General features: G+C 35.3%; 1 protein-coding gene across 1 annotated transcript in view; it reads right to left on the bottom strand.

Annotated features, from left to right (window-relative positions):
* Positions 1 to 15000, bottom strand: part of LOC145241475 (uncharacterized) — a 60362-nt gene that overhangs the window by 43293 nt on the left and 2069 nt on the right. Inside the window, exon 2 of the mRNA XM_080104466.1 lies at positions 1736 to 2074. Within this exon, the coding sequence (XP_079960592.1) occupies positions 1736 to 2074 (339 nt within the window). The remainder of the gene's footprint in view (positions 1 to 1735; positions 2075 to 15000) is intronic.

Genomic DNA, 15000 nt, shown 5'->3' on the forward strand with positions numbered 1-15000 from the left:
AGTGTTCTTATTGAAGATTTTATGCAAAATATTATTGGGTGAGTGCTTTTTAATTAACATGACATTTTTTTTTACCTAGTTTAGATTTTACCATATTATTGTAAGGAGGGTTGAACCAGAGGACTTTGCGGGTTCTATTCTTTTTCTTCTTAATATTAGTAGTATTGTTATTTGGGATGTTAGGTTCCAGATATGTTAATGTAGTATTAGGGTAGCCACATTTTTTTAAAACGCTCTCGTAGAATGGTTTGTGTTTTCGAAATATAGTAGAGTTGGAGGAGTTAGTGCTTAGTCTTTTTTCTATAGATTTGGGTATATGGTTAATTACGTGTTTGGGGTTGTTGGACCTGGGGTGTATATATAGGGGATACGTGGTGTTTTTTGTATAGGGTTCATAGGTATCATTGAATAGGTTAAAGGTAACATCGAGAAAATTAACAGTTTTTATATTAGAAGTCACCTCAATTTTCAGGTCCAGTTTCTTAATTTCCTTAATCAGTTTTTTCTTGACGCGTTCACATTTTGGGCCGTTGGAGTTTTCCACTAGTATTAGGCCGTCATCTCTATAAATTCCCACGTTATTGTTGGTGATGTGTTTCGTTAGATTGTAGAGGATGAATAGGCCCACTAGGTCAGTGGCCTCCGCTGAGTCAAAAGCCCCCATCGCAAGGTCGAAAGGTGTAGGCTGGTCCTTCTTAGTCCATTAGGTGTCTTGGTTTATTAATACCGTTTTTCGGCATTTTTTAATTATTTCAATTTTGAAGGTTTGTATGTCCGAGAAAGTGGATGCGAAGTCCAAAGCTATGTTTTTTCTCTTCCTTTTCTCAACATATATCAACATATAGTATACTTAACAACATCTAAAAAACGTAAACACATCATTAAATGTATCCCCCCTCCTCCTCTCCCCCAGGTTATGTCGAAACCCTTCCTTCCTACCCTTTCCCCCCCAGCATCCGCATCCCTCTCGAATTATATAATTATATGATTTAATTTTATGCAGATATCAATAACACTTCCAAAGGATCGCTCTAAAATCCGGCGTCCTCATAAAAAATACGTTGCCATGGTGACAATATTTACCAACTGCTACGGTGGCTACTGATTACTTATTCCCACACTCTCTTACACAACAACAGATACCATGACGCAAAAAACCTCTACTCCCACTACTCCCCCCTAAGTATTTTTTAAAACTTTAACGTCTCCCTTTCTTTCTTTCTTTCTTTTTTCTTTTTTCAAACGTATCTAATAGAAGCTCTTTAGCGTCTTTTCACAACTGAAATTCAACTATAAAACCTCCTCACACTACCACACAACCTCCCTCTCTATTTAATACCCCCCCAAATAATTTTCTATCCATTTCTGTAAGTTTAAACTTCAGTCCACCTATAAATTCCGATGAAATTGGCACTCTACCTCATCTCCTGAGGTGAAAATCCAATGGAAACAGTAATGTAAATTTATTACGGGCTCAATAAAAAATTAAATATATATATATATATATATATATATATATATATATATATATATATATATATATATATATATATATATATTAAAATAGGTCGCATGCATCAACAGAAACATCATTGTGTAGGCTACATTCAGAAGATAAACATACTATAAATGTACGGATAATTGTATATATTACAAACCAACGCGTAGTAATACAAAAATAGGACACACGTACTGCTTGTACTTCATACAATGATAATTATTGAAATCAATTCACCTTGTTCTGTTTCATAATAAGTCGTTGATGATGGACTATCTAATTTTTCTACTCTCAGTTTGTCTTTCATAGAGTGAAAAACATGACAATTTCCATTGTCAAATGTCCAAATATGGCAAAAGGTCTTCAGTGCACAAAATTTAAAACATGTGGCTCGATCCGTTGCGTTCCTCGGTGGATAAAACGGCTGAACACCTGCTTGCATAAAAATGTTATATCCAGGTGGGAGGACTTCGTATTGCTTTCGAGAACAGTCTGCTGTCATGTAGAATGGACATTGCAGTAGAATAAATATTAATTTCAAGATAGGTTGACACTTCTCAATTTCCATAGTCGAACCTGAAATGAAAATATTTAATACAAATTAATCATCAGTTTAATAATTGAAAAACAAATTAAACTAATCTTATTCTTTTTTTTTTTTTACACAGTGATCAACACTTATCAAGGCCCGGAAGCCACTCAGGGATAAGGGTTATTGCAAGTACATCACGTTAGTGAGGAGATTTTATGAAGTGTTTAATTAGGGGGGCGGTTCATTAGGAATTTGTTAACATTAGACTTGAAGACATCCAAGTTGTAGTCCGGAGGGAAGCAGGCAGACGGAACAGAGTTCCACAGGCGTGCAGTTCTAAGAAAGAAGCTTTGCTCATGAAATCCGCGTTTTGATTTAGGCACAGATATAGAGTGGGGGAAATTTTTCACAGTGGATTTAGCTAGACGGGTGTTTTTCGTGAAAGTTTGGCGAGGGGGGACCAGGGATTGGAGTTCAGACAAGCACCTGCCATGAAAATAACGTTCGTTTTCTTTAATTTTTTTCCATCCACTTATTGTCGTGGAACGGGTTGTACACTACACCGAAATCTTATGACAACGGAGATTTATTTAAAAAACATGTTTTTCTTTGTTACATTAACATGGTAGTATTCTATACTAGCAGGGAGACCTAACGTTATCAAGGGTTGAATAAGGACCAGCGAATGTTCCACGCTTCTAATACTTTTATTGTCATTAAAATCGATGAAATCGCCCATTTTCCGATGAAACCGATTAGTTGCCGGTTCTAGTCAGGGATCCTCCGCGATGCACCGGGAAAAAGTTTCACATGCCTCCCCGCAATGACTTAATCAACAATATATTGTAGTCTACATTGCGTTATTAAAAACCTACTGTTGATTTTATTTTATATGATTTTATGTAATGTCTTCAATGAAAGTTTAAAATGCAAACGTCAAGTATCGTGGTTCAAATGTGGTTCAAATGTGCACAAAAAGAAACGCTAATTTAGAACACGCTCTTGTACTATCAAAGAACGTACTGTTGATTTAATACGCTATGCCATTTTGCTTGTGCGGTGATAAAACTTTTCAACTGCAATTGTGATGTTACGCTGTATATGAGTGTTAACTTTGGTTAAAATCAGACTTTTTTCTTTAATCAGGTTTTTTCGATCATCGATTTTCGATATTTATCGGAGCCATCCTGATACAAAACCTATCTAAGAACACTGCCAGACACATAAATTACATTTGTATGAAATGTTAAAAGTTGATCTCGTTGTATCAGAGTTTATAGCGATCGAACTCATACACAGACATACACACAGAGTTTCTTTTATATATAAGTAGAGATTTTAGAGCAATATGCTTTTGTATTATAGATTATATTTTATATAGCCCAGGTTACTCAACCTTACGCCTAACAGTTGTTCTAAAATAAACCGTCTTTTTGTATTTTCATGCAAAAAGCACTTATTTTGTCAACGTAGCTAAGGAAACGGGTTAAAAATCAGGGGCAACAACTACTGGAGTACTATGTAGGGATTTGGGCAGCAAGATATCGGTTCACGTTACATTTGAATTTCTGCACGTCAGTACAGTTGGAGAAGCAGGGGCCTGGAATGTAATTCCAAAGTCCAGCGGTTCTGGAGAAGAAACTACTGGAGTAGAAAGATCTTTTACATATAGGGATCTCTACTGTGTTGGGGTGGGATTTAGCTGAGGGTATTTACGTCGTGGGGGCATAAGTGCTTTCAGTTCGTCCGAGCATTCTACATTAAAATATTTGTAAAACAGCCAGAGGGGTGCAACATTTCGTCGATGGGACAGAGGCTGAAGCTTAGATGACAGTTCAGGACCTATCAGATTGGCGACTCTCTTTTGAACCTTGTCTAGGAGTAAGAGATTAGTAGCAGATGCACCAGCCCAAATGTAATAGCAATACTCCATACATGGGTAAATGGTGGCCTTATAGAGGTACAGGATACTTTCGGCTGTTAGTAGTTTTCTAGCATGATAGAGAGAGCCTATCTCCTTCGCAGCGGCCCTGGCAATGCTTTCAATGTAATTGTTCCAACTCATGTTTCACGTGAATACATAATGGTTTATTTTCAGCAGTTTTATATTAAAAAGAAGACTTAATTCACCGCATTTATTTCGCCGTTGAAAACATTTTGTTAGATAAGTCTTTTCTATTTTGAATTTATTCTCAAATTAAAAAAAAAACGTAAATTAACATCAAAATGTTAATTTGCGTTTTTTTTTAAATTTGTTATTAAAATGTTAGAATGTTCCAATTCCGTATTAAAAGTAATACAAGACATGTGGTCTTTGCTTGCGGTATCTGCCGGAACAGATGGTATTTATTTGCTCCCCCACTAAGCAAATTAGGCACAAGGCCAATTTTTAATATGAGGAGTGAAGGGAGGGGGAAGGGAAAAGGAGGACCAGCTCCCGAGAGGTTGGGAATGGGATCTGGTTAAAGGTCAGGTATGTAGGGTTGCCCCCACATCTGGTCTTTGCTTGTAGTATCTGCCGGAACAGATGGTATTTATTTGCTCCCCCACCGAACAAATTAGGCACAAGGCCAATTTTTAATGTGAGGAGTAAAGGGAGGGGGAAGGGAAAGGGGGGACCAGCTCCCGAGAGGTGGGAAATGGGAGCTGGTTAAAGGTCAGGCATGTGGGGTTGCCCCCACATCTGGTCTTTGCTAGTCAAAGCTAGTCCTAGCTAGTCATAGCTTGCAGTATGTGCCGGAACAGATGGTATTTATTTGCTCCCCCACCGAGCAAATTAGGCACAAGGCCAATTTTTAATGTGAGGAGTGAAGGGAGGTGGAAGGGGAAAAGGGGACCAGCTCCCGAGAGTTGGGAAATGGGAGCTGGTTAAAGGTCAGGTATGTGGGGTTGCCCCCACATCTGGTCTTTGCTTGCAGTATCTGCCGGAACAGATGGTATTTATTTGCTCCCCCACCGAGCAAATTAGGCACAAGGCCAATTTTTAATGTGAGGAGTGAAGGGAGAGGGAAGGGAAAGGGGGGACCAGCTCCCGAGAGGTGGGAAATGGGAGCTGGTTAAAGGTCAGGCATGTGGGGTTGCCCCCACATCTGGTCTTTGCTAGTCCTAGCTAGTCCTAGCTAGTTATAGCTTGCAGTATCTGCCGGAACAGATGGTATTTATTTGCTCCCCCACCGAGCAAATTAGGCACAAGGCCGATTTTTAATGTGAGGAGTGAAGGGAGGGGGAAGGGGAAAAGGGGACCAGCTCCCGAGAGGTGGGAAATGGGAGCTGGTTAAAGGTCAGTAATGTGGGGTTGCCCCCACATCTGGTCTTTGCTTGCAGTATCTGCCGGAACAGATGGTATTTATTTGCTCCCCCACTGAGCAAATTAGGCACAAGGCCGTTTTTAATGTGAGGTAAAAACCAGCTCCCCTAAAAGTAGTCAAAAAGGGGGGACTCTGGTTACCAAAAATAATAATTGTCCCAGTATAGAGGGTTTCCCCTCCATTGACTGGTACAAATTATCTTAAGTGCAGTATCTGCCGGAACAGATGGTATTTATTTGCTCCCCCACTGAGCAAATTAGGCACAAGGCCGTTTTTAATGTGAGGTAAAAACCAGCTCACCTAAAAGTAGGCAAAAAGGGGGCACTCTGTTTACCAAAAATAATAATTGTCCCAGTATAGAGGGTTTCCCCTCTATTGACTGGTACAAATTATCTTAAGTGCAGCATCTGCCGGAACAGATGCTACACTTTGATCCCAGCCCGAAGGCCAAGAACAACAGAAAAAAGTGATAACACTGACAGAAAGGAGGAGGCCACCGGATGGTGGTGGTGGTGTGTGTGCAAAATGGCAGAGATATAATGTATCACTTGAGAAGAAGCATGCCTGGTCTACCAGATGTCAATTACCTCGGTGTAGATTTAAAATAAATAACGTCGATATTTTAATAAAAGCATGCATTAGAATGCCTCCCAGAAAATAAAGAATTACATTTTTTAAATATTTTCAAAGAAAATGAGTAAATTGTAAAGACGATGTGCACGGAAAAAAAGAAAAAAGATTGGAAATAATTTATAAATGAATTGACTCAATTAACAAAGGACTAAAATGACTTTATTGTTTTTCTTACGTTGTGGATTCTAAAAATATCTTTTGTGTTGGAAAAAAATAATTGTATTGTTTATTGAACATAGAAGTATCCAGGCAGCGTATGTTTGTCACATTTGGGCTGGTGCACCCTCTACTAGTTTCTCGCTCCTGGACAGGGTTCAAAAGAGAGTCGCCAACCTGGTAGATCCTGAACTGTCAACTAAGCTCCAGTCTCTGTATCACTGACGAAATTTTGCATCCCTCTGTCCGTTCTACAAGTATTTTAATAGTGGATGCTCTGACAAACTACAAGCTCTTGTACATCCTCGACGTAAATACCCTCGACAAAACTGAAAATCAGAAAACCCCCACCCCTACACAGATTAGTCCCGAGAAGATTGTATCATAACGAACGAATATATGTTACACTATACGACACTTCGAAACGAGGAGGTAATCTCCTAGGGTGCGGTTTTATAATAATAGATCAAATACTATATTATTTATTACCTTTCCTAATTTGTGTATTGAAATATTGTACAATAGCATATTAATAAATGTAATAGAAGAGTTTCAACTTTAAACTGACAGACAAAAATCATCAATAGTAAGAGATATATACATGTAAAAAGCGATAGCGTCCACAAGCGTGTTTGAAAGAGAATGAATTAAATGTTACTCTATTTTTCATAAAATATGCATTTGTTTTGATGGTCTGGTGCTTTTTGTATGCACTTTTACTATTGCGCCATGTTTACTACGAACATTGAACACTACTATCTTATACATGCGAAAAGTGTAAAGATCCAACAATGCGTCAGTACACACACACACACGCACACACACACACACGCACACACACACACATATATATATATAATTACACAGAGAGAGAGAGAGAGAGAAAGAAAGAGAGAGATAAGTAGATAGATATAAATATGCATATACACAAAAATACATAAAAACATATATAGATAGATATGTATATATAAACATATATAAACATATATAGAAATAAATATTTATATACACAGCCGTATACATATACATAAATATACATACATATATATGTGTAGATAAACAGATAGATTGATATATATATATATGTATGTATATACAAATATATATATGTATATATATATATATATATATATATATACATATATATATCATATACACACACATATATATAGTTAATCTTGTTATTGTTTTTTATAAGCGATAGTAACAGTGTTGAAAAGCCGCCGTTGTATTAAATTCACTTGTCTGGATAATTTTGCTTCTTTTAATAGGTAAATATATATATATATATATATATATATATATATATATATATATATATATATATATATATAAATGTAAAGTTGGTTCGTTCTAAACAAATAAAACCATGTTTATACGTTATCAATTTATTTGAAATTTTCAGACAACTCCTTTTTAGAATCGAGGTATATTTTTATGTTATTAAAATAAATTTACCTAATTAAAATTAAAATATTAAATAAAATAAATGTATTTATTTAATCGCTTCTGCGAATCTGTTCTGTTGATAAAACTGAACTTCCGGTTCGATTCATTTCACAGCCACGAATTGACGAAAGGTTTCATTTTCTGTTAACTCGATAAGTAAAAAAAACAAAACAAAAAAAAAAAACATATTTCATTTGTTTATCTTCCAAATTTTTTAATTTACACATCTTTTCTTTATTATATAAGGCAAAAAAAAAAGTTTGTTGCTTGCTTTTGAGTTTTTTTTTGTTTTTATATATAAGATTACTCATGCAGAGAGTGATCCGTGCTGAAATAATGTTATTATTTAAAAAGTCATTCTTAACATGGGGAGGTAAGGATGTTTTGTACCTATTCTGTACTTTAACCTTACAATTGAATAAATAAAAATAAAAAACATCATAAAACGTTATTTAAGCGTGGAAATATGATTTAAAAAATAGCGCGGATCGCTCTCTGCATTAGCACCATTTTTATTTATTGCGGACTATTATTCTCATCTTTATTAGTTGTTGTTTCACGAATTTTCGGCCAACTATTCCTCTGGCCTTCATGAAAAGAAGTCCTTTTATAAATGTTCAGTAACTTTTTCCTTTTATTATTCTTAAAGAGTAAAACTTTTCTTATTCATGAAAGGAGTTAAGCCTACGTAAATAAATAAATGTTTGTACACGTGACAAACTATCAATAAATGGTTTAGTTACTTTTTTAAAAAAATGTTTGTAAAAGTGCGAAAGGCGACGTTGAATTAAACAGATTATTAAAAAAAAAATGTAAAAAAGAAATCATTATTTCGACATTTGAAAGTAGGGCTCACTTTTTAGTTACAACGTTCTGATAAATCAGTCACCCATTTTGTAAGCAATAAAAACGCGGTATATCAAAACCATAGAAAGTAAAAATAATGAGTCTCTACCGCATTTGTAAGTCAGAAATATATTTGTTTCTCAAAGAAAAAAAAAATAGAGAGAACAGGACTTTTTTTATTGTTTTCATGAAAATAAAGTTTCGAGATTTTTAATTATTTTTTTTTTTACTTATTTAGTCAGTTTTTTTTTTAATTGTTTTTTTTTCAAAACTTTTTTGTTTCTTTTTAATTTTTTTTAAAGTATTATAAATTTCACTAACATGCTCGAGAAATGTTTAATAATTTGGTATTTTTTTAGATTAGGTCCACCTCCACAATTTTCCTTTCAATGACGACATTTATAGGTTTCCGAGTATGCTGAACACGCAAATTGCATTGAAATTTTGCGGAAATAAATAGTTGTATTATGCATTGTATTCTTCGGCGGCCATCTTTTTACGTGCACACGCGCCATAAACAAATACACACACGTAAAAAAGATGGCCGCCAAAGATTACAATGCATAATACAACTTTTTATATCTTGATAACTACTTATTTCTGCAAAATTTCGATGCGATTTTCGTATTCAGCATAGTCGAAAACCATTTCAAGTCGTCATTTAAAAGAAAATTGAGGAGGTGGAGGTGGACCTAATCTAAAAATTTACCGATAATTTTTAATCCCGTACGCCTCCCGATACATTGCTTCGTCAACATGCGACCATTTTATATCTCCCGAAAACACTTCCGTATTTAGAAAAAAAAAAAATAAATAAATAAATAAAAAGTGACCGATTTACCAGAACGTGGTAACTAAAAAGTGAGTACCCCTTTCAAATGTTGAAATGATTTTTTTTTTTTCAATTTTTTTTTCATAATCTGGTTAGTGTTCAATCAATAATAATCCAGTGAAAAAATTTCAAAAAACCTATCAGTATAGAAACTCCACCACGTAAGTAAATAAATAAAAAATGTTACGTGCGCATGCGTTAACCTTGACTAGGGGGGTACTAAGGGAACAACCATTAAATAATTCTGCGGGTCGCCATGGAACTCAACGCCCAAGGAGTACCAAAATAGTTTTCATGATCTGAAGAAATTTTTTTTTCCGAAAAGTGGGTGATCACTTTTCCATCTAAATTTAACTTAAAATGAGCACCCACTTTCTGGCCACCTGAGGAAGGGGGCATTTATTTTCGTGTTTATTGGCTTAAAGGTTTTTTTGACAAGGCAGTTTGGTACGCGAATGCATATTTAACAGTTTTCGTTTATGCTCACGCATAGCATAAACAAAGGCTACGTCTGTGAAATGGAAAATAGTCCCAGAGTTCAGGGGTTATTACCATGCAAAAGAAATCAAACAAAAAACTTTTTAGCGAAGAAACAGAAAAATGCCCCTCTCTCAGGTGGCCAGAAAGTGGGTGCTCATTCTAAGTTAAATTTACATTGAAAAGTGATCACCCACTTTTCGAAAAAATAATTTCATGAATGTCATGAAAACTTTTTTTTTGCTACGTAAACGTTTTGCAGATTCGTTTTTAGCACACCGAAATCTACAATAAAATATTTCGTTATATATGAACGTGAAACGGGCCTTAAAGTAAAATAATACCGGATTTTTTTGAGCAGATTTGCCGTTTAGTTGTACAAATATCCTCAAACCAGGTTATCACTAAAAGGGATTTTTAAAAGTCGTCATCTGTATCGAGCAAAAGTTTAAAACCACCGATTATATGCCAGCCTACATCATGGTAACATATATTGAGTGAGTTCCTAACAGTATTTTGTATAGTTTTTTAGTTTAAACTGATTTTCCCAAAATTTCCCCAAACTTAACGTGTTCGATACAGTCTGCCGCCATTTGTATTTTTCAGATATACCGATAAACATTGAATGTTTTTGAACCGATTATACATTACATAAAAACACTAAAATCTTATCCAGTTAGGTAGAACACTTACTTTTCTTGCCTTTGATAACATTTATTTGTTATATATTTATTTTTTGACAACTTCTTTGTATCTGTGTTTAGTAATATAAACCCTTTTCATTTAATGTAACGTTTAGTCGGCTCGAAAAACAGTGTTTATTGGTGTATTTGAAAGCTACAAATGGTGGTGGACACTGTTGATTACTTTAAGTTAGAGAAAGTGAGTTAAAACTAAAAAAACTATACAAAATACTGTCAGAAACCTACCGATTATGCCAGCCTATGTCATGGTAACATATGTTCGGTGAGTTTCAGACACTGTTTTGTATAGTTTTTAGTTTTCAACTTACTTTCCCAAACTTAACGTATTCAACAGAATTCGCGACCATTTCTGTTTTTTGAGCCAATTAAACATTTTACATTACATAAAAACACTAAACAATTATCCAATTAGGTAGAAACGTAAATTACCTTACCTTTGCTTTCATTTATTTGTTTTTGGACGACTTTTTCGAATCTGTGTATAGTAACCCCCTCTCCCCCCATCATCAACCAAATATTAATTACTAAATCACATTTTTTAAAACAACAAAAAAAAAGCATTTAGCGTTTCAACATTTTTGCTACGTTCGGCTTCATCCACTGATTGTTGGTCAAGTCCAAAACATGAATGATTGACAGAAACTCTTGAGGATCCAGATCAAATTCTGCAAGAGTACCATTTTTTTCAGTTTCGCCTTCTTTTTCACTTTTTGCAGTGGATTGCTGTACTAATATAAGAAACATACATTTTCTCTTTTATTAAATTTTTCCATTACACCAAATTGAGCCACTGCAACGCGTGGCAGGGTACAGCTAGTATATACATATATATATATATATATATATATATATATTTACACACACACACATATATATATATATACTTATGTAGTATATGTATGCACGTTTATATGCATATATATATATATCAGAATAATGAACCTGTGTTGACACATCAGATTAGCTGCTTCAAAAGCACGCTGACAGGAGATATATGTTCGCAGTTTAAGAATGGAGTTTGAGAGGTGGTTAGATGAAGGTATATTGATTTTGTGGTCAGGGATTTGAACTGAATTCCGCACTGAAAATTATGACGGCATTTCTCAAGACTGTGTTTGTCGAAGATAATAAAATAGCTGCTAAGGGATCAAAATTGAACAAAATAGAATTTAACATGCGTAAGCCGACTTTAAGTGCTCTTATATACATGCATATTAGACAAAGAAAGATAGAGAAACTAACACAGAAATTAGTTCAATGAACTAAAATATATAAGAAGGCTTTTGTTATGCGTAATCATTATTAGATGGCTTATTGGCTCAATTAAACATTTCCACACTGAAACAATTGTTTACAAAATCAATCAATATTGAAATTTCGGTCACTATAGGATATGATCAGACTTGTATTAAAGATAGGAGCGCTAGTGACTTAATAAATAGAGGAGTGTCTTATGGCACCGACGATACTGAGGTAAATTTTATACTTCTGATTAAATTTACACACATATATATATGTATGTGTGTATATATATACATATATATATATGTGTGTGCTCACACACGCGCATATATATATGTGTGTGTGTATGTGTGTGTGTGTGCGTGCGATTACTTCATTTAATTACATAAATTAATATACGAAAATATAATTTTAGGCGTAAATTTTCTGTATTTACTTCCACATTGTTCAATACATGGGTAGAGCTAGGTAGTAAGTTATGAAAATATATATGGCAATTCAGCTACTCAGAATATTCCACGTTTCATTCTCGTGAGAATTCGTCAGGCTGGCGAATTCTTGTAAAACTGAAACGCGGGATATTCTGTGTAGCTTAATTGCCATATATATTTTCATAACGTACTCTCTCTCTCTCTCTCTCTCTCTCTCTATATATATATATATATATATATATATATATATATATATATATATATATATACGTATATACGAGGGGCGTGCAATAAGTAATGCCCCTGACCCACTTCCCATAGCAGGAAAGCAACGAAACTTGGCACATAAGAACCACTCAGAGGTATGCTTTTCTCTCATCATTTGATGCAGCTCTGGAGACCGTTTTTGTAGAACACCCCAGGTTGGTCCTCCAACCATGACGTGACTTCAGAAATCAAGGCTGCATCATCTGGGAAACGCTTTCCTTTCAAAAACAACTTCATGGCTGGGAAGAGGTGAAAGTCAGAGGGTGCAAGGTCAGGAGAGTACGGAGGATGGGATAGGATTACATAAACACACGCCCGTGCTTCTGATCTAGCGACGTGCGAGTTGTGGACAGGAGCGTTGTCCTGCAGGAAGAGGGTACCTTTGCTGATCTTGCCCCGCCTGTTGATTTGGTAGCTTCCCTTAATTACCTCAAAAGTGAAGCATAATAGACTCCTGTAATTGTAGTATCCTTTGCCAGGCAATCTGTTATCACTACTCCATCCTGGTCCCAGGAGATTGTGAGCAGGACCTTGCCAGCGGAAGGCTGTACCCTTGCCTTCTTTGGAGGTGGTGAGTCCAAGTGCTTCCACTGCATTGACTGGGCTTTGGTCTCTGGATCATAGTGATGAACCCAGGTTTCATCCTGTGTAATCAGCCTTTTGAAAAACTTTGACTCATCTTCTTGGCACATCTCCAAATTCATCCTCGAGCACTCGACGCGTTCTCTCTTCTGGAATGGTGTGAGCAACCTGGGAATCCATCTGGCAGACACCTTATGCATATGCATATGGTCATGAATGATAGTTTCCACAGACCTTGTACTTATCTTATCTTGGGCTATTTGGCGAATAGTAATGCGCCAATCTTCCAAAATGGCAGCCTCAACTTGACGGACAGATGCCTCATCAATGGCGGAAGGGGGCGACCAGGTCTGAGAGCTTGTTTCCACAGACTTCCGGCCATGTTTGAATTCACGATGCCAGCGTTTTATCACCATAAGTTTCTTTTATTTCATCAAAAGTCTTCTGTAGTGTACGTCCGTTCAAATACAAAAACCGGATCACTGCTCGACATTTAACAGGCACCTTTTCACACCTGACTCAGTTCAAACACCTGTAAAACAGAAACCACAATTAGTTCAGAGCTTTAATTTGACACATAACCCGTAGAGATATAAATCATTGCACATGCAAAATTTCAGCTAGATCAGACAACTGGAAGTGGGCCAGGGGCATTACTTATTGCACGCCCCTCGTGTATATATATATATATATATATATATATATATATATATATATATATATATATATATATATTCGAGTAAATAAAAGGAAAATTCAATTTTCCACCTCAACGTTTTTTAATCACTTCGAAAAACAATAAGATTTCTGTTCGGTAAAATCAAAACCAAGCACTAACAAATTATGAACATAATTGTATTGAAATTAAACTTAAATACGCATTCTTCGTGCATATAAAGCAAAATGGAGTAAAATAATATGTAGTTAAGGTCAGCAAACAACACAAATTCATCTGTTATTTTATACATTAATGGAGCGGCGTCCCCTTCGGTGATCTCCGCAAATGGTTTCATGAACGCTGTTCTTCGTAACACATTTCACGGAAAGGAGCATTTGGAACCAGATGTATTTTCAATAAAAAATTTTCTATAAAGCATATTCAGCCTAAGAAAAGTATGTATATTTCATTTAAAAGAACATGAAGTAAAATAGTTAATTTATGGAGGTAATTGTATGAACATAGTTTAAAAATTGAAATTATACTAAAAATAAAATAAAAAAATAGTATAATAGAGGTAAAAAGAGGGTGATAGAGAGGTATGTTAATGTGCGAAATAAATAACAAAAACAAATTAATTACGTATCGCTGTAATTAATTTGTTTTGTTTATTTAATCTCTCTAGTATGATTGGACCTCTTAACAGTATGGACTTCTTGACATTATATATATATATATATATATATATATATATATATATATATATATATATATATACTTGGCATTTCAGCCCCGGCGATGCCCGGGTGTTTGGATGTGTATGTTAGCAAAAAAAAAGTGGTAGTAGGAAGGCAGGCTCGATCCCGTAGCGCAAAGGAGGAAAAGAACGGGGTAAAACCTAACGTTTATGCTGTTACGATCACCGCCACACCGGAAGCGATATTTTCTAAAATTAAGGCTAGACAATGTAAAGGAGAGGATAACTTTCAAAAATATCGGCGAAAAAAGTGACCCCCCACCACACCCTGTAGAAAAGTTCCTAGTTGAAGGAGAAGATATTAATGTTTTTAGCCAATTTTTCGATATTTGTCGTATGAAAGGTCGAACTTTAAAACGATACTGATCTTGCTAAAATCCGTCGCCTCTATTGAACGTTTAAGACAGACACGCAAACAGACATACATACATACATTTATATATTGGTAACTAAAGATTTTCGACCCAAACTGATGAAAAAGCTTGCCCTATCTCTGAATACCCTTTATGTAAATTTTCAAATATTTAGAACGAAATTGCCTGAGTAATTTGGAAGAGACCGCAGAGGTCAATTTTTTAAAACTTTGACCCCTATTATGACCACTTAAAATTTATTGTTTTGGGTTCAA

This window comes from Euprymna scolopes, chromosome 2, assembly GCF_053919585.1.
Source record: "Euprymna scolopes isolate OS-2025 chromosome 2, ASM5391958v1, whole genome shotgun sequence".
Lineage (NCBI taxonomy): Eukaryota > Metazoa > Mollusca > Cephalopoda > Sepiida > Sepiolidae > Euprymna > Euprymna scolopes.